At 38.9% G+C, this 26,116-nt stretch overlaps 2 protein-coding genes across 4 annotated transcripts; one reads left to right on the top strand and one right to left on the bottom strand.

The window, feature by feature from the left end:
- The first annotated feature begins 699 nt into the window (after positions 1–699).
- rnf44 (ring finger protein 44) lies at positions 700–14,570 on the top strand. 3 transcript variants are annotated; one of them, XM_059346011.1, is made up of 11 exons: positions 700–965; positions 5,116–5,308; positions 5,925–6,147; positions 6,342–6,509; positions 6,977–7,150; positions 7,364–7,525; positions 8,752–8,867; positions 9,131–9,218; positions 10,218–10,339; positions 10,432–10,531; positions 10,637–14,570. In XM_059346011.1, exons 2-11 carry the CDS (start codon positions 5,202–5,204, stop codon positions 10,697–10,699), a joined length of 1,323 nt encoding a protein of 440 aa, XP_059201994.1. In that variant the 5' UTR covers positions 700–965; positions 5,116–5,201; the 3' UTR covers positions 10,700–14,570. The 3 variants fall into 3 exon arrangements, with proteins under 3 accessions (XP_059201994.1, XP_059201993.1, XP_059201995.1); XM_059346010.1 differs by lacking the exon at positions 700–965 and adding an exon at positions 1,816–3,111; XM_059346012.1 differs by lacking the exon at positions 700–965 and adding an exon at positions 1,817–3,111 and having other exon boundaries at positions 6,342–6,461.
- Positions 14,571–17,953: 3,383 nt separating this feature from the next.
- Positions 17,954–24,860, bottom strand: faf2 (Fas associated factor family member 2). The gene is made up of 11 exons (XM_059346834.1): positions 24,768–24,860; positions 23,132–23,200; positions 22,840–22,974; positions 22,485–22,561; positions 22,258–22,396; positions 22,048–22,133; positions 21,707–21,798; positions 20,747–20,924; positions 19,753–19,924; positions 19,474–19,617; positions 17,954–19,213 (listed from the first exon to the last, which is right to left on the bottom strand). Exons 1-11 carry the CDS (start codon positions 24,828–24,830, stop codon positions 19,031–19,033), a joined length of 1,338 nt encoding a protein of 445 aa, XP_059202817.1. The 5' UTR covers positions 24,831–24,860; the 3' UTR covers positions 17,954–19,030.
- Between the last annotated feature and the right edge of the window lie 1,256 nt (positions 24,861–26,116).

Raw genomic sequence — 26,116 nt, 5'->3', positions numbered from 1 at the left:
ACACATTTTTTCCTCTTGCTAAGTATGTAGATTGTTTTGGTGTTGGTTGCTGAGTGTTCCAGATATCAGCTGTGAGATGTCTAATTTTTATTAGATATAATTTTCAAATGTGGCCCTAGTCTCTCTTTTTGTACCTGACAAATCAGCTCAGCAAGACAATCGTATTGACAATTTCAAACTCAAAATGTCTCAAAGTCTCTTTCTGGAGATCATGTGGGTTATCTTGTGTAACTGGGTCATTATTTCTGGAAATAGACATTGCTATTGACTTTTTCAAATGTATTTTTTTACGCTTTACGCATCACATGGTGCATTATATTAAAGGTAAAACTAACATCAAACACTGGGCAACAACAACTAAATCAATCTTGATTATTTAAAAAGCTGTAGTGCTTTTGTAAGGGGAAAATATGTATTTTTGGTTTTGAGGTGAACTGTCCCTTTAAATGTTTCAAATGCATTAACTTTACTTGTAACAGTATTTTACACTCTATCCCTTTTACTTAAATAATTGTTCTGAGTACTTTGTGTTCCTTCCTGAACGCTTTTTCACGTGCGACCCTGAACTTTCCAGTCCGAGTGACACACATTTTTCTGTCCATTACGGTAAAAATGGCAGCATGGCGTGTGCTCTCTGCTCTGGAAATGCGCAGAAATGGGGGTGTAACAGGGAACTGTAGAAACTCAAAGCAACTGTGGGGCTGGATTACCGTTTCCAAAGACCAAAAGTGGCGCTTACGGAAGTAATCTCGGGGGTTGCAGAAACATAAACCCGCACAACGTACAGACAGAATGCGGCGATAATATGAGAGTGTTATGTTGAGCACCTTTTTTACAGCAGTGGTGAAACCCACGGAATGTTCCACACGGGAACAGCTGACCGTAGGATGCCGCACTTAGCCTAACGAGATGTGAACATTACAAGGAAATTATCAGTGATCAGATGTTTGCATATTAACAATCAGGTAACTACGCTGCTCCTCTTCTTATCGCTTTGTCACGGCTGGATTTTGGAGGTTTACGGTGCGTGTTTACGGGAGATGGTTAGACGGGTTATTAGGGCTGTCATCCTGCTCAACCTCCAGCCCCTCCTTGTTTTGCTGCTACCGAGTGCGATGTTGTAATGTTTACATTTAGTCTATGTTGCATACCACTGCTGCGCTCCTTTCTCTGCCCTTCATTACGTGCATACTTTTGGGTGCATTCAAAAGACTAGACATGCTCCAATGCTTTGCAGCGGAGCATTCAAAACAGACATTATTTATTAACTCTTACTGGACTAAGTGGGCCTGATAGGTAGCTTCTTCTGAGGCCTGATACAGCTTGATGATCCTAAGTGCAGCATCACAAAGTGTTTTGCAGCTACATTCGCTGGCCTACAAAACATAGCTGAGAATTTTCGTACAATTGCTGATAACGGGTTTTTCTCACTTGATCATGCAAGTGCAATATTACATAACCGGCTGTGTAGTGTACAGTAGGACACTGTGGCCTCCAGTGAGTCAAAACAGACTGTGGGCAGTTTTATTCCTAAAGGTAGTGTCTCCCACTAAAGAAACACTTTTAGTGTGTTTGCAGTGGGTTGAAGCTCATCAGTTAAAATGCATTTTTACTTTTGGCAAAAAATTGATCACTTCGCTTCTGTTTTTGTTTATGAAGTGAGGCAGGCTGCCACAACAGAGATCCTTTTTATTGGGAAATTCCCAAACTTTTCAGGTCAGTGATGCTTAAACGGTTAAATATTAGAGCAGCTTCCTTATTTGGAAGGAGTTTGACCTGAGGAAACCTTTTTTGATTATTTTGCTCCTAAAGTGACTGACAGTAGAGGAGTAAGTGGCATAATTTAAATACTAGGCTACATCAGAAGTTGAAGTTCTGTGTTCACAACTTTACTTGTATTTTTGCAGAATGGCCCCTGTCAGTATTGCTGAATATAACAGGATCAGTATTACTAATGCATTTCAATGTAAGTCTGTTAATGTGGAGCTACAAAATGAATTAATTTTAATACAGCTGGGTAGTTTAATTTATAACAATGCATGCATGTTTCAACTGAAAGTGTAAGTACTTCAAAATTACACTTAATCGCAGGGCTTGACTTAATGTACCTGGTTACAGGTTATCAACCCCTGGTGACTATCCAACTAAAAAGCAGTGTATAGCTGGCTGTGTAGGTGTAGGTGTAGGTGGGCAAGATACAGTAAGAAAAAGGGGTGGGGATAGGGGTCAACTCTCTCAACTCAACTCAATTTTATTTGTAAAGCACTTTAAAACAACCACAGCTGCAACAAAGTGCTGTACATAAACAAACAGAACAAGAACAATTAAATAAATAAAACAGGAATAAACACTAAAATAAATAGTTTCATTGCTTTAAAAAAATATTAAAAAACAATAAATAAAATCAAACCATAAAACACTAAAAACAAGAGCAGAGTCTCATGTGTGGTTGAAAGCCAAGGAATAAAAATAGGTTTTAAGATTAGTTTTAAAAATGGACAGTTAGGAGGCTTGTCTGTCTTATTCGACCTGTAATTGGGGTTAGGGATATTTAGTAAAATAATGTTTTTCACAGGTGATGCAGCCTCTCTGTTTTGTTTCTAACTGCTTGTTTTGATACATTGTAGCAAAGTCTGTGTGGATGTCTGCTGTCTGTATTTGCTGCGATCTGATTGGTCACTGAGGATAAGGGGCGTGGTCTCGTCATAACAATGCATTTCAAGGAACATACACGCGCCAAGGAATGTTTCCTGTCGTTGGGTAGCTAACGTCTTCTTTTCTCACGGTTAACGGTATTACCTGCTCCGGTGACCGCTGCCGTTAACCGACGGGCCCCCACGTGGTTTCTGGAGAAAACGTTTGCCCTATGCAGCGATTGGAAGCGTGTGTTAGCTGACAAGCGTTAGCAAGCTAATAGCAGCTCCGTCCGACATTGTCATAAATCTGTCGGGTGGAAACAACAGTGGATTGGTAGTCAGGTAACGGTAGTTTCTGTCTGGTGATGGTGGTGGGTTAAAGGCGTGCAAGGATAACTTGATGGGACTCGACATTTGGGAGGCTGAAACACCTGGACTCTCCCCTCCTCACCGAGCAAGAAAACTAGCTAAGAAAGTAAGATGTGGTCTGTGTTGTTGGCCAACTCGCATAGCTAGCTAAACCTGTGGTCTGTTTATGTTTGTGGTGTAACATGTTGACTACATGGGTAGAATATGCAAGAATAAATGAGCAGCTGTCATCAGATGTATTCGCATGATGGTTAAATATCTCGCCAACACCAGTTATCTGCTGCTGGAGAGTCCTGCTATGTCGGGACAAAGCGTTAGCCTTGGACGGCTAAAGTTAGCTGCTCTCCTTCAACAGGGGACGTCGAGTGTGTACTGACAATTAGGAGCCATCGGTTGTCATCACGATAATTATTGTCTTTTTCGCAGTGATGTGTGCATGGCTTTACATTATACATGAAGGAAATAGTGTAATGGTACAATGGCCTGCTAAATTGTATGATAGCGAGCGGTCCCGCTTGCCTTCCATATCTTTTGTTGTTGCTTTGTCTTTTGAGCACATGGCTTTCCATGTTTTTGTTCAGGCAGGCTACAGCGACCCCTATTTATTCTCTCCCCGAATGTACCGCATTAATTACACTGCCACTTTTACACTTATGCATTCATTATATTTTAGATCTTGGGTTAACCCATAAGAACCCAGATCCAGTAATCCTTAAAGGAAAATGATGGGGGATATGTGGACCACATAGAACACATTTATAATGTTTAAAAAAAAAAATTATACCCCTTCATGTCAAAGATCTGTGATGTGACATATACCTTACATTGGGCGTTTATTGTATTTATGTTTCTAATTTTCTAATGTTTCTATTTGTATTTCTAATTTTAAAATAAAAAAATAGACACATTTTCAGCTTACAGAGACACAAATTTGCCTTTTTCTTTGCATCTCCACAACATGTCAAAATTGTGACATTAATAGTGCTGTTTAACAACAAATTATTTTTCAGATTTGTTTTTAAGTAACAAAATAAGAATAAATCAAATAAATAAAAACAAATAACCATTTGCCTTTTTCTTTGCATCTCCATAGCATATATCAAAATTGTTACTTTAATTTGTTCAATTCCCTATTAACGGATCATAATTGTTAAATGGGTTTAAACTTAGCCTTGTAACAAAAAGTAAGCTTTTTGAAATTAGCTACTTTTTCCACATTTCTGTTTCCAGTCACAGCCACATTTTGGAGAAGTCACTTCTTGTCACAGTCACATGACCACCAGTCATGAGTATGAGTATACGTCGCTAAGGGATTTAATGAGTTAATGTGAAGCTGAATATGGGAGATTAAAGAAGATTTAAAGTGTTTGTTCCACCTGTGTCACCGTGGCTTCTTATGGGTTAAACACATGTTGTGATACTCTAAATTAAAAAAAGAACAATGGGATGTGTATAACTGAACTGACGTACGTTTTTGACTTCCTATCTTTATTAGATATTAAATCAAGTTTGTTACAGATCAGTCTAATAGGCACCTGTAGCCAACATCATAGTGCAATTTTTCTTATAATTTGAGCTAACATTATCTTAGACATGTATGAACCTTTTCAAGGGAATTTTCCACAAATAAGTGGTGATTGTTAGTGCTACTGGGATATTGGAACAAGTAAATATGAAAATTAGTAAAATAGTAAGTCTCTGAAACACATAGCAGTTATGAGATATACATGTCTCATGAGCCAGCATGCAATGTGGAATTTAATATTATCTAGATAAATTAACAGAATATTTAAATGTCCCTAACAACAATGATTATGATCTAGACATTTCCAATAAAACACAAAAAAACAGTGAATTAAACACTTGCCTGAACAATAAAAATGTCCCTATAGGTTAGATCAATCCCACTGGCGTGTGTGATGTAACACAACTTTAAATTTTGATTGAATGTCACTCACTTGATCGCTGGTTCATTCCTGTTTTAATTCTTATTATCATTATTTAATTACCCCATGACTTTCCGTAATGACCAGAGTGTGTGGTCAGTTGATAGATGAGGAATATAGTAGAAGCAGAAGGTTTAATATTTGTCAATTGTTGTGTTTTGCAGGGTTAAGACAATCAGAGGCAACATAGAAGTGCCTCTACTGTACAGTTTCCTTTCCCAGAGCGTGACTCGTCTGCACGACGTCACCAATGCGACCATGGGAAATAGCAGTAAATAGGCTGCCACCAACAGCCCCCTTAAACCCGAGGAGGTTCCTTGGAGAGCCCTGCAACGCCCCAGTGCATCTCAGGAGAAGGTAAAAACTGCTTATAAAGATACTTTTTAATTTATTTTGTTGTTTTTAACTCAAAGCATTCAAAATAATAATCGGATACTTTCAACATCAACCAAATGTCAGCTTTGTTTTTGACATGTTGCTGTCCCCGCAGACAAAAAAAAAAGCACATCTCAAATGCACATTTCTCTTTCCTGAATTAATATTCACAATAAATGAAAAGCATTATGGGACATTCAGCAACTTTCCCAGCCTACATCCAGCAAAACCACACACTGACTCATTTAAATAAGGGCGATTTTTCAAGCACCATTAGTATTATTATTATAAGTACTTGCTTTTTTCTCGTCACGATATGTAAGATTTCAAAGGACAAAATGTGTGTCAAGAGTATGCTAATATTAAGTGACATAAGAAATAAACGACTTATTTTATTTAGCTATACTCACCTTTTAATATGAATATCTTTAAAATATCCCAGATATTTATTTATTTTAGTCACAATTGGATGGAAAAACATACCACTGATCAGGTATTTTGATTGATTAGTGATTGTTATTATTACTATAAAGGTCAGCTTATTGAAATTGAACTATCTGTGGGAATTCTACATTTTTTTTCTTGTGTGATGTTACAGCCCACCAGTGAGACGCCAGTGGGGGAGACGAGACAGACCTGTACTGCACACTTCTCTGGTCCAGGATGAGAACTTCCATCATCTGCTTTTCTCCCAACATCACCAACAGGTTCCTTTAGATGAGTCCAGACAATACAGCCACACCAGCACACCACCACGCATGCTTCACCCTGCTGCTCACCTGCCCCAGCAGAGCCCCATCATGGTGGATCTACATGACCAGGTAATGGAACAAGTGCAATCTGATGGATACGGACGTTAGATCATTTTAAAACATGATTTGCTGTCTTGTCTGACAAAACATTTTCCACAGTAATGTGCAGATTTAATATAAAACATGCCGGGTGTTTTGTAGTGGCACACAGTGTTCTGTTTTAGAAAGATTGTCCAGTCACCCCATCTTTCTTTTCCTAAAAGATGCACCAGGGATCCGTTCCGATATCATACACTGTTACGACGGTGACGACCCATGGATTTCCCATCCACACCGGGCAGCCCCTTCCAGGGTGCAACACTCAGCAGCTCCCAGCATGCTCGGTAATGTTCAGCGGACAGCTCTCTCTGCTCTGCTGCCTTCCTCCTCCTGTGAGTTTGAAAAGGAAGAGCCCAAATGTCAGTGGCATCCATGTAGCACACCATACCAGCCATGCAATCTGTCACTGTTCATGACTAACAAATAAGCTGCTGCTGTTTGCAGGATTTGTGATTTAGTCTTGATGTTAGCACAAGCAACAGAAACAGTTAAGCAACATAAAATATGATTCTGTTGTGTATTTAGTTCTTTTGTTTTGTGGAAAACTTCAGAATGATAGTTCGTGTGGTGTCAGTACTGTCAGTGCTTTGTTTTTTTGTAATGCATCGCTTCTGTTCACAACACGCTTAAAACATGCTTTCATTATAACTGCCTTACTGTGAATTTAAGGAGCACATTTCTGTAGATGGAGGCTGCTTCTAAGTGTTGAGTTTGATTGTTGACAAGCATTTAAAAAAGAAAATTGACATACTGTACATAAATTTATGTCTCTTCTTGTGTGTTTTTTTTCTCTCCTCAGCTCATACAGGCATGTACCATGCAGCATATGCCAGTGTCTTATCAAGCCTTTCCACCCCTGATCTCCAGCGAACATTTTGTATTGCACCCAACCCCATCTGTACCCCCCCACCAGCCGCCGCACCTTACACCTTTGAGCCAGTTTGTCCCTTTACAGCCTCAGCACCCACGCATGGTGAGCAGTCCACAGCAAAAAAAAAAAAATTGTATAAAATAAGTTTGTAGGGGAAAAAAAACAACAGAATCCACGCTGGGGTCGAGGGGGTCAGGTGACGATTCTCATCAATGAAAACACAGTTCAGTGGATGTAGAATGGAAGCATTATTTTATTGATTTACATACTTATGATGGGTCTAACTTCAACCCTTTTCTGTCTCTCTCCTCTCAGCCTCTACAGAGGGTAGACAATGAAGTTGACCTAAGAGGGGACCAGCACCCATTAGGGACCTTCTCCTACCCTCCATCTCATCACCCACCAGCGCTGCCTCCTTCTCTGCCCCTACAGTATCTTCCTCAAGAGCCTCTGCATCAGGAGCTTCCCTTTGGAGTGGTAAGACAGCCTCTCTTTTTAAACGTTTATGTTTCAGGGAAATTGACAATGCACTTATGACCTATTTTTAATACATTGCTATTTTGTTCTTAGACAGTTATGTCAGTCATAAATTGTTTTTGTCTGATTGCGGGCTCAAAGGAGACATTTATGAACAATGATTGTTTTGATGGAAGACAGTCTGTCTATCCGTTTTATGCTACTTACCAAGGTCCAAGTCACATTAATAAAAACAATTACGTAATTTGAAATTATTGTTAGTATCTGCTGGAAAGTACTGAGAGAAAAGTGTAATGTTATAATGAATAATTATAGCTGTCTGGTTTTCCATCATATGTCGGCTGGTATGTAAAACAGGCATTCCTTTGCATTCTATGTAGTATTAAAAAGGACTTACAGGTCTACATAAATGCATTAATTGCTGTACTGCATTGTAGTTATTGCTTGAATGGAACAATGTGCATTAGTTCCACCTGTGCTTTTTCTGCTGGTGGATACAGTTTGTTTTTTTTAGCATATCAACCCCCATGAAATGACTCGTTTCACTAACAGAATTGCATTCATTTCGGCCGGATAACAATGTCTAGAAATAGCTGCACAATTAAATTATAATAACTTCATTGAAGTTTCCAGAGCACTAAACTGACCTCCAGTTTGCTTGCTCTATGGGCCCATAGATGTAGAAGATCTGGGCAATTTTATACATGGAAGTTATCATACACCTCTGAGCACCTTTCATTGGAATAAAGGGGTCCCTGTTTCCAAACCTGAATCCAGTTCAATTAATCTTGTGATCTTGTGTGCTAAAGTTTGGCCGTTTGGGCATAGTCTAACTTTTACTTCAGTTAAAATCAACTTGTCCCCTTTTGTTACTGGCTAATAAAAACTGCTATCAAATGTCTCAAAAGTTTGGGATCTACTGTTTTACCTGGAAAGGCAGGCTTGAATTGTTGTTGCGGATTGAAAAAGTAACTTTACTTTGCTTAACATTGGCAGTAATTACTTTCAGATGGCACAGCTATGTCTGAGGTGCCTTCCAACACCTCTAAAGCCGCCACATGTTGCTTCTTCTGTATTTAAAAGTTGTAGAAATAATTTTGGGTAATTACTGTATATAACGTCCTTCTAATGCAGGTAGACTGAGTGTTTATCAATATTAAGTTCACTTTATTCGCTGGCTTCTGTGTTAAATAAATTATTTCTCAAAATCTGTTTTTATTCCTCAGCCATATCCCCACATGCTGCCCCGGAGAGTGAGTGGACAGAGATACCGGTTGCAGCAGCCGCTCCCCCCTCCTCCTCCCCCTCCATCTTACTACCCAGGCTTCCTCCCATACTTCCTGTGAGTACCTGCAGTAAAACCACCCGGTTTGTGAAGTATATCAGTTTTCATCCCAAGCTAATACACTTGAATGTAAAACTGACTCTATTGAGTTACCGGCCTCAGCGATGGACTCTTGTAAAGGATATAGAATGTGTGTCAACGCTGCAGCAGATTTAGGGTTAATGATATGCTGATTTCCAGGTTTTGCATTACAATCGCAGTCAAGTTGCAGTGATTGTTTTAATGGTCCCTCAACAAGTTATGTTTATCTCCCTGTTTAGGTCAATGCTTCCTGTGCCTCCAACAGCAGTGGGCCCAGCCATCAGTCTAGACCTGGATGTGGATGATGTAGAGATGGAGAACTATGAGGTTAGTGTGATGGCCGATAGAGGCCTCGTGAAATCAAACACATTAGCTGTGTTTCGACCACAGTCGAATACCCTGAAATGAGGCGGGTCTCACTTGCCGAAACGCCACTAAATTGAATATGAGCTGTCTGGAGCGGTCTTTTGACCGGACTTTTTTTTGGCCCAGGGCCGTTTTTCTCCCCTGAAAAAAGCCTGGTTGCTGATTGGATAGAATGCTAAGCAGGATATGACTTAGTACTCAACGCCACAACAACATGCAACGTTTGTAAAAGTCGGCGAAGTAGTGAGTAGTCACAAGCTACAATAAACATAAAGCCTCTTTCATAGTGCAGTCCCACAAATCCCCGCTATATTGCTGGAAAGATCTGTGCCAGCTCTTCGCCTTAGGGCACTCATAGTTATCCCGCAAAGGCGTGATATTCTGCCCGTTCATAGTTCAGTCCTGCTTCGTGGAACGAGATGCACAGTAGCACAGTGCTTATATGCTAACAGTTAGCTTTGTAGCAGTACAGCATTCATTTAGCGACCTCTGTTTGTATACAACAAGCACTGGACACTCTGTGCACAATTAGCGATCCCGGTTAATTCAGGATCAGCAGCGGACACTTTGTGTACAGTTAGCATGCCCTTTGTTTATGATCAGCGCGAATGGCATAATTAGCCATGCTGGTTTGTTTATGATCAGCGGCTATGCTGTGCACAGTTAGCAACGGGGGCCACAGTTGAGTCCCCCGTGATTAATCCGTCACATATGTGACATATGTATATATAAAAAGTACCAAAAGCTGCTTCAATGACCATGGTGTTACTGGGCTAGACTGGCCAGCAAACTATATAATGTGTTCTGAATTTAATGCAGTCTGTTTTAATAAAGGTTTAACAGAGCATTCAAACTTTTTGGGAATCAGGGCTGTAATAGATTACCTGACGGACCAAAACTTCCTCGGCATTGTCCTCTTTTTCTCTCTGTCTTTCTCTCTGTCTATCTATACATTTTAAGGCATTACTGAATCTGGCGGAACGGTTGGGTGAAGCGAAACCACGTGGACTCACTAAAGCTGATATAGAGCAACTTCCGTCCTACAGATTCAACTCAGAGAATCATCTATCTGAACAAACGCTGTAAGCATTTTTCCACCCCTTCTTACAAAACAAACCGCTATCACTATAGATGCATCTTATATCCTGGTAACTAAATCCTTTCTTCTCCTCAGGTGTGTTGTGTGCTTTAGTGACTTTGAGTGTAGGCAGCTACTTCGGGTATTACCTTGTAACCACGAATTCCACGCAAAGTGTGTGGATAAATGGTTGAAGGTAAGTTTGTGTCAGTCTTAACAATTGCACCATTTCAAAGTTTTATATGAATATATTTTTTTATATTTATGCTAAACATTTGTTTGCATTCTGTTTGACCTCCAGACCAATCGCACTTGTCCTATCTGCCGAGCCGATGCCTCGGACGTACACCGGGAGGTGGAGTGAGAACTGTCTCTGAGTGCTGAACTTGGAAAGCTGCACACACCAGAGTCTGTCCCAAAGCTGGAGACACCTGCCACCTAACCTGCGTCCTCCAGTAAATATAGCTTACCAACCCACCACTCCCACTCCCTTCCTAAATAATAAGCAATCCAGGATTGTTTTCTGGAGCCTGTTGTACCTCTGCTGTGCTTCATTGTCCGAGTCTCATGAAACCCACTGCCTATCGCAAACTATAGCCAGAGTTCTGGGAACGCCAGCCAGTTCTTTCTCTGCCCCCTTGTTGCAGATTCCAAAGATTTCCCCTACAATGCATTATTTGCTGCTTTTGTTTACAGGGTTTCATTTTTATTTAGTGGATTTGGTTGTGGTGTTCATGAATAGTGGAGTCCTGCATTGGAAGGAGGTGAGTCGGGAGCCCGGAGGATGATAGGCTGGACATCTTGTGCAATTAGCAGAAAAATAATAGGAAAACTTCAACATGGATATCTGTGTTTGGAGGCGACGCCTGGCCATCATAGATGCATGTTTGTGTAGGTGTTGGGCAAAGTGACTTGTTAATAATGTATGTTCTGCAATAATGTATTGATCATTTCAACAGTTTTACCCCTTATTTGTTTTAGATTTGCCAATTTTATTGTGAAAGTGTGACTTGCTGTGGTGAAATGCAGATTCTGTTTAGCCTGAGGTTATGGACTGCAAGTAATGGGACATGCAACTGTGGGGTTTCTTCTACCCCAGATAATCCACTCTGGAACACAGATCTGTACAAAAGCAGTCATGGATTAATGGACTGCGTCTTTTTGAGGTCATCTGGCATAACTGCACAAGTGCTACATCCACCCTCCACGACAGCATTGTTCCTCTGGCAAGTGTGTATGCGTGTGTACATATTGTGTGTGTATGTTTGTCCTGTTCACAGAGCCAATGCATTGTGTAACCACTGGATACAGGGCAGCATGCTAGGATTTGCATGAACTGTTGATTCAGACTAGCAATATTTTAATCAAGCATTGCCACCAAAATTGTCGAATTTTAAGAAAAAGAAGAGACAAAGAAGCATACTAAAAGAACTGCTTGCTTATTCAGAGAGCGCCATGAGGGAAGACTAGCATGTGGTTCCACCCTGACTGCGTGTAAGGATGGGAGTCGTCGTCTGAAGGCTGTGCTGATGCCATAGAGCTCTGGAGGCCTGTGCAGAAAGCAATATGTGCAGTGAGTGGCGAGTTTTAAATGAACTTTCTTCCCCTTTTAGGAAGACTGGGCTTTTTATTTCATTGTTTGTGAGCCAAATCCAATATACAGATATAGCCTACTGTTCAAGATTTCAAATCTGCCTTCTTATGACCTTGACAAGCACAAACCTATTACTAAACCTGAAAATACTTTGTCATTTCCACTTGTTTTAATGCCGTTTTTTTTAAAAGGATTTATTTATTGGTTTTATCTTCTAGAGAAAATACATTGAAGGAAACAGTTGGAGCACTAACATGTTTGTGTAACGTATGTGTTATAATCTGGTAACTCGGTCAGGTCATTGTCTTAGGCCATGGTAATGGTGTTGTAAAAGAGCAACTGTATGTATAGCTTCAGTGTGAATGCTTTTAGATTAACGTTTGAAGACAGAAGAATGTTGAAAACCCTTGTAGAAGTCACTGGTGACACTCCACGTTACGCCAACTGTATCTCACCGTGATTAGGACGGGGTTTAAATGACACAGAGCTGGAGTGTTCAGTAGTGTAGAGACACTGTTAGACTTCTAGTTCCCTGCTTGTGTTCACACTAAAAAACAGGATACACTTGGGGTGGGAGGGAAAAGAGCAACAAATGGACTTTTGCTTTTGATTCACTCTTGTCTCTTAACTGCCCCAGTAAGCACTAACAGGCGGTTGTAACCTTTGCTTTTATGTGTAAAGGGATCTTGCCTTTTTCTTTACTTTTGTTTCTTAAGTGAATGTGAGTCTTTGACGTGTGTGCCACCTTCAAGAGAAAAAAAGAAGCCATTTAATGAGTTAAACCCACAGCTTTGAGAATTAACCTATGTGTACATATCTATTCGCTGGCATATATTGTAAGTTTAAAAAAAAAAAAATCACTCAGGGCCTCTCGGTATATAAAAATAAAGGAGAACAGTCCATTTAAAATGGAAAGGATGCCATGAAAAGGGTATATCTGAATTTAGTGTGGTTGTTTTCCTCAGACCACAGATAATTTAATGTAATCAATTATAATATTCTGTTTTGTCGGAAATAGTAGATATTACATCATTTAAAGACAGGCATGCAAGAAAAAAAGATCAGTAAATATGTTATTAATATTCACTGAAAATAGGCAATGTACACTGCAACTCATTACAAGTGTATTATTCAAACCTGTTTGACTTTTGTTCTTTTACTCAAAACCATATGTTCAACATAGCGGTTGTGATCCCATTTCTAAATGTGCCGCGGTGCACACTATCCTACCTAATTCACTCCCAAATCTACTTCAGAGGTGTTTTTGCATGACTTTAAAAAAAAAGTGTGTTATAGTGGAGGATATCTCAAAATCTGGTGGGGACCTATTTAATGGTGCACAATATGCATGCTTGTCAACCAGATCCCAACTGATTTTTAGCTCTAGTTGGCTTTGGGTTCTGGGGGTTCGGATCTTAACGCTCAGCTGATAACTGCCATGCATTGTACTGCACACATTTGTAATAGAACTGAATGACTACAAGATTTTATTGCGCTAACTTCATTTTATAGAGAAAAAAAAATGGTCTTGAATCCAGAAAATCTTCTTACATACATTGTGTTACTGTTATTGCCCTAACGACTGAAAATGACATGCTCTGAAACTACTGTAGTTTATCAAAAGCCATAGTGAAAAGGTGCTAGATGTTCTGCTTTTAGGTATGAAAACTCACTTGCGTGAATGCAATAGTTTGTCATGGATCCCATGTATTCTTAAAGCATGTTATACTAATACCCCTAAACAATGTCAGTGAAAATCAATATAGTTTAAGGGATTTTAAAAAAAGAATAAAGTGTTGTCATACTTATTTCAGTGTAGTACTGTACCTGCCTATCAGGCTCTTGCTCTCAGTGTATCAATATCTTAAAATGTATTGTTCACATATAGATACCTTAATTCATGTTAATGTTAGCTCTCTTATTTTGGAGTAACTATTTAATTGACAATATCCAGCTACCCTATTAAATAAAAAGAGAACCTCCCATTAAGGCCTAGGTAATGAGGTAACTTTTACTGACAACTGAGAATAGAGTCTTGTAGTCTTTCTGTTAAGAGTTATTGAATAATCTCACAGCTTGTGTGGTGCAAAAATGTGTTCCAATAAGCAGCTAAAATTTATTTAGGATTTGTGATTGATTGCTCCGTAGATGCCATTTATTGTTTACCAATGACTTTTGCTGTGGTGGGATAGTGGTTTACTGTTCTTACTCTCCCTGGCCTCTAGGGGTCCTTGCCTGAACACCAGACTACCCACCCGCCAACAGAGCCAGGGGCATGTGTTCTGTGTTAGGCAGATATTTTGCTTTGGTACTTGCACATTTACAGTTACCTCATTTTTTCCATGTTTGTATTGGGGGGTGGGGGGAGAAAACAACTAATATATATTATATATAGGAAATGGTTCTTATTAATGTTATAATTTTTCATTCCATTGGAATCATATTGTTTGTAGCATTTAACATAACTAGTTAGTGTATTATATATACATCTGTATACTGTTTGAAATTTTTAAGATTTGTACTTTTTTTAAATGAAAGTTGCTAGTTATGCTTTACCAAGTAGTGCAATCATATTTTTTTTTAATTGTTGTGGCTGATTTGAAAGGGTTGTTCACTAATAAATGTATGATGTATACCAATAGCACACTTGTCTTATTTGACTTCAGTTATTAAGGGTTAATGATAAGAAGTTATAATGAAGTTTGTTAAAATAATTACAACGCTTACCCTGGGTCCCCAGAGCTGGAGGGTAATCATTTTGTGATGGTTTTTATGATCCTGATTTAAATGTGCTTCATTTTTAGTACCAATTCATATTCATTTCCAATGCATGAAAAGAGATCACACATATTCAAAATCTGGGTTTAAGAGATTTAGATGGAATCAGCACCTGTTTGGATCTGGTTTTGTCAAGACTGCAAAGCCTAGGTTATGTAATCTGTAACATTATTTTACAGTATTATGTCTTGAAATAACATAAATGTCATAGTGAAGTAGGCAAAAAGTGAGAGTATACCTTTATAAAAGTAAAGTAAAAATTTAAAGTCATAAAAAAAATCTAACTTTAAAATTGCCCAATTCTGTTAATACATATTAGAGCATATGTCCAAAAATTACAGAAAAACTTTTTACTTTTCATATAAGATGTCAAAATTTAAAAAAGAAAAAAGGTCATACAGTTGTGTTATGACAAAGTGCCATGCGTATGCCTTTTCACATAACTCTGAACATTTTCACATGACTTTATATCTCTTTCAATTAATTTTATATCATTTTCATGCGAACACAATCCGCCCTTTTCATCCTGTAAGATAACATGTCACAGTTGCTTCTTCTTGTTCTTGCGTAGGATGCCTGCTATCTCAAGTCCTCAAGGTCGTAAGGCTGTACCTCCTTAACCAATACACACACACTCATTGTAACTCTATAAAAACTGTTAGCTCTCTTTGTCTGCAGATTCACTCTGTGCGGACCTTTTTGACTGTACCTTGTGCTCTCCTAATTGCAATTAGAATAAACCTTATTTGCTTATACTCCAACGACTCAGTGATCTTTCCTCCTTATAACGATTTTTGCCACTACAGTTGTATGTCCAAAATTTAAAAAAGAACAGTCATTACATCTTAAAATACCCTAAAATGTTTTAATTAGGGCCTCGGGGCAATTGCACCGAGCATTGGTCCCATACAGCAATAGCTGTAGGGACCAGTGCAAAGCCCCGAGCACTACTGTTGTACTGTGGATTTCTTCTTCTTCCTCTTCCGGACGCAATTTTGTCCCGCTACTAGTCCTACAACTTGAAGAGTTGCAGGACAAATTATATATCAAAACGTGTGGTTTGATCGGGATCGTGTGCTATTACTTTTCTTGACAGAATACGTAAGTTGCGAAAAACTGCCCAAAATTTTGCATTAAAATGAATGGGATGGCCGACAAAAAATGAGCAAAAAAGAACACTAATTGGAGATTTTTAAATGTCTACTTCTCCGGCATAATTTCACCTAGAGACTCCATTTAAACTTTAAACAGTAGACACAAGTCTTGTGTATTGGTGTATTAATCCACGTTTCGATAGGTCATATTGTTTTTTTATCAATCCCTGTTCAATGACCATGATCATTTTTGGAGAAATTCTGAGATTATAATGGGTGTGTGTTGCACGGAATGTTCGTGTCACAGTGTGTGACATCATCGCAAGAGTGTAGAGGGAGAGAAAAAAATTGTCAAAAAATAAATTTGAAAACTGCGCTCCAGGCCACAAATTCCACTCTACAGAAATAATTTATACATACAAACGTAGGAAAATTTGTCTTCTCACTAACAATCCTCTGGTAAAGCTGTCAGAGTTATAGTTTGGGCGTACGACGCACAAATGCGGCACCAACACCACCAACAGCCTCATTGGGTCCCATATTAAAAACGCAGGAAGATATTTGAAAAAGGGAGATGGAACAGTTTTTTTAGATCGCTCTAACAAAGCTATTTTTTCATTTTTCTGGAAAAAAAAACATATGTAGATGTTCAGGAAGAACTCAGGACGCTCAAAGTGAAGTCGGACCAATGATAGGTATTATGGTTTTGACAAAAATGCTTTCAGTTCGAGGCCAGAAATTCGAGTCTGTCCACCTCTGCTGTCACTCTTTCGGAACATTAACAGCTGCAGTTAATTCTGTTTATTGCTTTGATCTGATTGCCTTTGATCTTTGATGTGATTACAGTTACAGATACTCACACACACACATGCACTGAAGTGCGCACACTCCTCACACATGCATATACACGCTTCATACACGCACATACAGGTAACTTTATGTGATTTTAATTACACACACACACACACACAGGTAACTTTATGCGATTATAGTGTACACACACCGGCAGTAGCCCCCATGGCCCTTTCAAAATTTCCCCAGAGGAAATTTTCTAGTTGATCTTATTATACAATGTTGATATATGTAGTAGTATAGTTTGTCCAAAAACTGAAAAAAAAAGTTATCCTATAGTCTGTCAATAAATGCCTAAAAATACTTAAAGTTGCCCTAATATAGTCTGTTTATACATATATTACATATCTTTATATTTCGTAAAACACCATATTATAGGATGTCCACAATTTAAATGAATACTATACTACTACATGCATCGCCAGACTATAATTGACCCATTTTAAGCATTTCTAGGCATTAAAATTTGACCATTTTTGACAAAAAACATGCTATAGTATGAATTTTTTTAGCAGGTCTTTTTTGGACCACTATATTTGGACAAACTATACAACTGCACTTTATCACTAGGCTATAATTGACCCATTTTAAGCATTTTTAGGCATTTTAAAATTTGACCAGTCATACATATTAGAGCTTAGTCTGTCCAGAAATTACAGAAAAACAGCATATTATGGGATGCCCCAAAAAACAAACCAAAAATCATAATATAGTATGTCAAAGATTTAAAGAAAAAGTCATTAAATCCTGAAATGCTTTAATTGGTCTACTTATACTGTTGATACATGTAGTAGTAGAGTTAGTCCAAAAATGACAGAAAAACACTATATTGTGGGATGTCCAAAAACTGAAAAAAATAAAAAAATCATACTATAGTATGTTCAAAATTTTAAGAAAATGTCATAAAATCGTAATGCTCTGAAATGCTTTAATTAGTCTTACTCTGTTGATACATGTAGTAGCAGAGTCTGTCCAAAAGTGACAGAAAAACACATAATAGGATGTCCAAAACTTGGAGAAAAAAAATCAATCTAAAGTATGTCGATTTTTTTGCCAAATTTTTAAATGCCTGAAAATGCATAAAATTGCCCAATAATAGTCCGTCATAGAGTATAATCTGTCCAAAATGACAGAAAAACACACGGGGGCGGCAAATGCTGAAAAAATGCCATTTAAAAATACTTTCAATGTAATTGTAGTGAAAATTTTCATTCCAATCGTCAAATGACAGCACAGTAAAGAGATGCTTATGTGATGCAGTGTTACCACAGAAAAGTGTCATACATTCTCAATAAACCCACATTTTTAAAATGTTTTTAATTTATAGTTGGAAAATTACATCTTTACATGAGCCCATTTAGATGTTACAGGCAAAACAGGCATCTATGAGTAACCACAGGCACACTATGGGCAGACTCGAACTATACTAGATAAAGCCACATGGAAAAGCTGTGGCCTGTTAAATATTGTATTTTTTAAACTTCATAAGCTTGAGGCAGTCTGCTCCACATAGTGACCAACCTGCATTTGGTCATTTTATGACACAGATGAGTCAAAAAATAAAACAAAACAAAAAAAATGTAAGGTAAATTTGGGGTTTTTAAATATTTCACTTATGTACAGGTCATGGCTCATTTAAAACAGGGTTCCCATGTTTCCTTTATGTCCAAATTCACCAACCTGCTCCCCTGAAGTAGAACATTTGCTCTCCACACCACATTGATTAATGCCAGCCCCACTTTAGACCAGTACTGTGCTTGACAACCTTGAGGAAAAGTGCAAACTTCAGGGTACAAGGAAAGCTGAATAAGGACACATGGATCAAACAAAGTCTTTGACATAAAAATAGCCAAGGCATTCACACCATCATATAAATCCATACTTCTCCATGCTGCACCTGTGTGTCAGTAGGTATTAATACAACCTGCCTTCCTCAGTTGCTCAGACATTAAGTAATTTGAGATATGGTTCTGGTTTTGCACAAAGCAATGCTACTGTTTCAGTACATTTCAGTAGATGATTAATCCTTTGCTGCAACAGTTACTGGTGAGGAAGGACAGGAATTAACTGGTAGCTAATACAGACAACGGAAAACAAACGGCTTTGTCCACACCGATACAAAGATGAGTTCAAGGGAGGACTTCAAGAAGTATTTATTTGATAAAATTCAAGACTTTCCAGGCTATTGGGAACCCTGTAAACGCAACCAAACAAGGACTGGATGCAGGGTGGTAAAATTTTTCCAGGTTAGGATATTATCTCAATGATTCCTTGTGGATAATGGCCATTTAACAAAATAAGAAAAGGAGAAAAAAAAAAGGGTCGGGTGGTCGTTGGAGGAAAAATGTGTTTCCATGTACAGGAGGTATGTCATCTATTAATCGTCCGTTAGGTCCTGAACAAAAAGGACCTCGGAGCGGCTGAGTCCCGCCTCTTTCAGTGTGGGAGGGTTGGGCTGCTCTTCAGTCGGAAGGCAGGGCAGGACTCGGCGAGGGAAGTTTGTAATTATCTGAAACTTCTCTGGGCTTTCTTTCAAAGAGAAGAGGAAGTCGTATATTACCTGTGAAAGAAACAATAGTCAAATAAACTGGCAAATAACCACAAGCAGTATAGAGAACAAAAGCTGAACAATAATGTGATATTTTGGAGTGCTTCATGGGAGATCCATTTCAGTATCTAAAAATGAACCTGGCTGTACATAGGGCATGGTTTGACACTTGAATTCAAATTTATTTCAATAAACCAGCAGATATCCTTGTCAAATCTCCTGTGAACCTCTGGATAAGGGTCACACAGGGCCTTGATAACAGTGGTGCTCACCGTCAGAGATTGCCCAAAGAGGAACCGTCGCTCTACTCGTGTATCATTGGGCAGCTTAAACACTATTTTGACACTTTCTGGGTCATCTGCAGTCGGCTCTGGGGGAAGACATTCCGACTTCCTCTCCTTCTCCTCTTCAAGTGTCTGGAGTCACAACATAAATTGACGACATGAATCAAAGAGGGGAAAAAAATGTATGTATGTTAAGGATTCTGGTTTAAATTATAGATTAGTTAGGGTCTCCATGTACGAAATAATGTAAAGCAAAGTAACACTCACTCGTCTTCTCCGCTCCTCGGCGAGAGCACTCTGTCGCACCTTCTCCTCCTCTTGCCTGACCTGCTCCTCCTCCTCCCTTCTCTTTCGGTCCTTCTCCTGGTCGGCACGGAGGGAGGCCAGATATGCCTCATCCTGCTGCTGCCTTAGCACTTGGGTCTGGTTCCTCTCCTCCCTGAAACGAAAAAATGTTCTGTACTTATAAACTGCAAAACTTTTTGTGATTTACTGTAATTTGGGCGATGAATGAGTTTGTTTACATGCAATATATGGTATGCTTGGGGGTCCTCATGGTTTTACCTGGCTCAGAATGGGCCCTTGGGGGGTGATTACAGACAACAGTAAGCACGACTGGTCTGTGTACAACAGGGCAAAGAGTCTGCCTTATCTTACTTGACAAATCTCTAATGCCTATTTTACTGCAATAAAAAAAGATTTAATTACAACCTGTGTGTGTGCAGGGGTGAGGGAGAGGTGTGAGGTTTGGAGAGGGGAGGCAGTCAATTGCAAAGGCCACATCCTGCTTCAGAGCAGTTCACCCTCTTCTTTTTATACACCAGATAAAAAGGTGAATGCTGCCCCCTACTGTTCTTCCTGCTTAGTGGCGAAGCTGGTGCTTCAGGAGAGACCTTGTTAACTTGTGAATAACAGTCTAATGGTCCACGGGCTGCTTGTAGTAACTTGAATCAATAATAGATGAGTGTGTATTTAAAACAGATTAAAGTAAATTAAAGGCTTTTATGAGGACACTTGCATCACAACATGCAACTTCCACTCTTCACCAGTAAAAATGGAGATGTCTCATGCCAAGCCGATTGAGCAAAACACAACACGTTGACACTTAAGGGCTCAGGGTTTCGTCTGAGACAACAGTCAGGTCTTCTCTTGGCCATTTTTCTCTTTCCACCACCTATTCCACCAGCTTTTCTTTGAAGCAAATCTGTAACAAACAGCTTGCTGTTACAGTGTAAACTGCTAACTGTACTGAGTCTATTACCGTTCAAGGCGCTCTGACATCAGGTGTGTTTGGTTGGCATCCATGATGAAGGTGAGCTGATTGATGAGGTCCTCTGGCTGGATGAGACCCTCGAGCCTGCCCACCACTGTCATCTTGCGGTCCTTCAGCATGATCATGGCCAGGAATGGGTAGGTGCCCTCTCGCAATGCTTGGGACACTAAAACACACCCAAACTTACTTAGTCAAATATCACCAATTCAACTGTACTACTATACATTTTATTAATCTAATTATTATCTTGAATTATCATGGGTAGATGATTATCGTTTGTTGTAGGGATGTTAATAATTAAACGTTAAGTGACAATAAGAATTTTGACCAATCAATACTATAGGTTTTACTTTGAAGTATATAGGACTCATGGGGGCTCCATATGTCCCTAACAATGCTACAACATCATGGCTGTCAATGGAACACGTAAAGTAACGTCTGAGCCTCGACTCTCCTGGACAGGTGAACTTGGCCAGCTTCTTTATTATCGGCTAATAGGGTCAGCTATTGGTCTTAAAAATTAAATAAAGAATCATAAAAAGCATCGCTGGTTTGTGGCAATCAAAATTACAATTGAGGAACTCAACAACCATCTTTCCAGAAACAATCTCCCACTTACTAAAGCTAATCCACAGGACCTGCTGTCCTTGATGATTTTCACAACACAAACAAATATCACATATATACGTTCAGGGTGGCAACAGAAGTCCTAATAAAGAACTTAAACTAAAAAAGGTACAATATAGGACAATCACTTTAGGTCGATCATAAGGCACTTCATCCACTTTCAAATCCTCCAGAAGAGTTGGTTTCAAATCTCTTTCATATAGGGGAAGTAAATATTAGGGCTACAAGTGAGTAATACTTCAAATATTTTTCACGACCAGAGCAATACGTTAACAGCTGACACAAAAACATGGTGGTTGAAATAACAATTCATTTCCATACCTCTGTAGCCTTCGGGCTTGCTGGTTGAGCAAGCCCAAAAGAGCATTCGTGTGTTGAGGAAGGTTATGACTTCTTCTGTACATAACGTGGAGCTAGAAAGTGACATGAAATAAACCATTTATGAGAGAACACCACTTGCATATGCACATGGATAAAAAAACCAACAACACACAGGTGGTGTATAAATAAACTAACATCAAAGGAGAGATTATGTGCCTTTATATTATGAAAGACTGCTTAGAGTGAAAAAAGCTCATGCAACTATTTGACACATCAACAACATGATGCTGGGCTCTACGTAACAAATTCTGATGGAGAGGTAATGTAGGTAAGTGTCATACCGGCAAAACTCATCAGTGTCTTGATGATCCTCCCCGTGAAGATACACTAATAGGTAGCGGAGCTCCCGTTTGGCATCATTCAATGCCTACCAGATTCAGGGAGAACAAAAACAATGAAACATATTGCAATTTCAGCTTGTCCACCAACTGAAAATATTCAGAGCACAAAAACTGTGTCTTTAAAATGGGGCATCTGCTCTCTGAACTGACCTGGCTGTATGTTCCCTGGTAAAATACAGGGTGTGACCGGCCATGCTTCTCCTCAAAACTATGAATGAAGGACACAACATCTCCGACAGGGTCTGTCACACGACCACGAGGATCTGGCCTGATGAACCGCAGGGCAAACCTTGAAGAAAAAGAACATTGTGGCAATCAATTACCGGATAAAATTACTGGATAGCAGCTCCAACTTTAAATTGATGTGCGTGAATTACCTGAATATGTCCAGAAGTGTGTAATATGTAAATCTGAAAGGTAGCATTATCAAGTAGTAACTCCATCCTAGTAATCCCTGAAAAGAATAAGTAAAGCAGACCAGTCTATTACATTTACAGCATAGAAATCAAAAACTATAATTTTAAAATCGCTTATAAAACATAAGAAGCCACTTGGTTCAAGAATTGGCTTAAAAGTGACAAACAATTGTTTAAATGTGGCTGGGTGTTGAGTGTTAAATATATTTTTTTACAGAATATTGTAAGAGAAATCCAGTATAAAATATTGATGAAAATATTTACCATCTGTACATTCATCCTTTAATACAAACATAAAAAGAACCAGCAGTCTTACCCTGGGTTGTGGCCTTGAAACGATGTAACTATATACTCTATGGTCTGCTGTATTGACCTGTAATGGTCTGGATGGTGGAGGGTTAAACACACTGGGCACTCCTTCCTGCTCATTAAGCCTGTCTTGTACTGCAGCCTGAAACATACATTTAAGCCCATCAAACTTTAATCAAGTCTTTCAATAAAACACAAAAAAGAATGACATAAGAATCGAACCAAGCCACTTTGAAACCATATAGGAATAAAAATGTAAACAGTCATGAAAATCCACCTGTAAACCCTGTCTGTCTTACCTCTATGTTCCAGTTGTGCTGCTCTAATGTTCGACGACATTGGTCCATTGACTCCAGGCCAGTGAGGTCCTGTTGGACATGATGAGACAGTCAGTCTGAAGGCCTCAGGTGGCTCATTAAAGCATGTTAATCTATGAGGTCAAGGTTTCACCAGCAGCTCACGTTTGCTGGTTCCAGTTCTACATAAAAAAGTTAGCAAGGATCGTATGAAACTAGCCTGGTTGAGTTGCCTTTTTTTTTTTTTGCATTGACAAAAATATCGTCACACTGTTAAAATAATCGCCCAAGTCATTTTTTGTCAAAATTGTTTTTTTTGCCTAAATAATCTCATGACGCCGGCCACCTATGGTAAAATCACCTACATCCTCAGTTGATCAGATCATGTGATTTAACCCCTTTAAGATCATCACTTCTTTGAATCCCACATTCATAGGCATCAGATAAGAACCCAGCAAAGAAGAGCTAGAGGGAGATTGTTTAGTTATCAGTTTAGTCTATCAGTGTTTTATTGTTGACACTAATATTGGTAACACTTTACTCTAAGGTGTCTACATAAGAGTGACATGAGCGTGTCATAAACATGACATGGGATGTGTCATGAACATTAATGACACTTTGAAGTAACATTAATGCTCATGATACTTGTCATGTTATGAATCTGACAGGCTTGTGTCACTCTTATGTAGACACCTTCAAAATAAAGTGTTACCATATCTTGCTTAAGTCACAAAGGCATGTCAAAAAATGCCTAAGTCATTTATTTCTCTTAAGTTACATAATTTACACACTGTGTTATTACTATGCCAATAGCCATCCTTTGTTACATCCTTTTTGAGTGAAATGATCAATAAATGCCATATGTTACACTTTTGGTGAAGTTTTTTGTGTTTCCTGCAAAACTTGAAAACATGAGTTAGGCGATTATTTTAACAGGGTGACGATATAAAAAAGTAACTGGTTAACTACCATTTAGTCTTAACTCGAAATAAACACGAAGAGAGAAGAAACCCGTAGTTCCCCAAGCAGGATGACGGTACATGTTAGCTATCAAGTGATTATATGATCAGATCAGGCTTAGCGGTGCCTTACAGAGTACCGTGAAGCTGGAGCCAAGTTGAATTGTACCACTTGTGTTGTCATGTAACCAACAATTTCATTGAGCACAGCTAAAACCAGTTGTGGCAGTGATAAACTCCAGTGACAGCCCGATCCTGACCGCCCTGCTAATGGTAACTCAATGTTAAAGCGTCAGTGGACACGACCGTTAGCCACGCTAACCTAAAGTCTAAAGAACTAAGTTACATTTAAAACGCTGCACGGCTGATGTTGGTTAGCAAAGTCGGGTTCGGTAAATGTCTCTGAGAAAACTCTAATGATCGCTCCACTGTTTGAGACCACCCATGGCCCTTAAAGTCTACTAACTTGTTAGCTAGCTGAGCTAACGGCAGCTAGCTGTGCTAGCGGTAGCTCTGACTCAGTTGACGGGCAGCGTTAGGGGGCTGGCTGAGTTGACTGTGCAAAAAGCCTTTAAACACGCACGGTCCCCCCTGTTTACTGTACCTCCATGTCAACCATAACCTATTAAGACATGCGGGTTCAAATGGACACGTGTTAGTGGGGAATTTAGGCTCTCTACCTGAAATTGGAGGAGTTTTTCGGTCTGCGCCTGAGATAATTCTGGCTCCTCTGGCGCCGCCATCTTACCTCGCCAATCATCTACCAAGGCGTAACAACGTCAACCGTCTTTTCCTGATGCGGAGTGCCGCTCCCCGTTCCCCGGCAGCCAGCCCCCTGCTGCCGCCTGGCGCTGCGGAGGACCCGGTGGTCCCACTCTGGGCCAGACACTGTAAAACAGGGATGGGCAACTTAAATTGCTGGAGGGGGCCACAACTTTTTATCGACCACAGGGCCACATATAGGACCGTGCACTTAACCAGATATGATGAAACTACAATTTTAAATATGTTGCAGTAACTTAAATGCATGCATGACAGTATAAATAGGAAAACAAAAGGTTAATAAAAGCAAATAAAAAATAACCACTTACTGTGCTAGAAGTAATTCTGTGCATTTTTACACTGCACTTTTAAGATTTCATGCTCAAATGCATGTAGTTGTACTGAGGGCCGCTTCAAGTGAGAGTGCAGGCCCTATGTGGCCCCCGGGCCTCCAGTTGCCAATCCCTGATATAGATGGTGTGTTTAATGACATATTTGTATTGTGCAATATATATAATAATAACATACTCAAATACAAAGAGATAACTAGTCAACATGATGAGGATAAACATATAAGTAATGAAATTGTATGTTGATTAAGATACATTTATAAGTAATTATTGCATTTTTAAAAATATTGATAATGAATTTTCAATTTTATGGTACATCTGTAATTAATTCATATTTCTATATGACAGAGATAAAATATAACTATATTTAGGCAAATGTAGGAAAAGTAATTAGTGTATATGTTCACATCAATAAGGAAAAAAATAAATAAAAAAATAAATTATTGAAAAGAGGTGAGAATTAATGTTTGTACTTCTTTTCATTCCATTTCAAACATCTAAACCAAGGCTGACCATTTCTTTTGCTGTATGCTTTTCATTTTCTGTGAATATTACTTGTTTGTATGACTACTTCTCTTTTGTTTGTTTTTTGTTCAACATTAACTTAAAGCTAATCATAATATATTACAGCACGTTTTTAGGAGCGAGGCCCCAACCTTTCTATCGAGTGTTGGGTAGTAACAGATTACATGAAATTGGAATTAAGTAATCAGATTACAAAAAACATGTCACTATAGAGCCAAGATTACATTTGAAAAAACTGTGTTACACTATCAAGAATTATCTGATTACATTTAAAATGCTAACCAATGCTACACACATGGTTGTTTTCTAAGGGTAATTTGATTTGTAAATGCTGAATGTGCAAACTTCATTTTATTTGAGATTAAATATTAACTGAATCCGTTAAGGTTGAG

This window comes from Centropristis striata, chromosome 12 (genome assembly GCF_030273125.1).
Source record: "Centropristis striata isolate RG_2023a ecotype Rhode Island chromosome 12, C.striata_1.0, whole genome shotgun sequence".
Classification (NCBI taxonomy): domain Eukaryota; kingdom Metazoa; phylum Chordata; class Actinopteri; order Perciformes; family Serranidae; genus Centropristis; species Centropristis striata.
The sequence above is the reverse complement of the archived record's forward strand: the minus strand, read 5'-3'. Positions and strand labels throughout refer to the sequence as shown.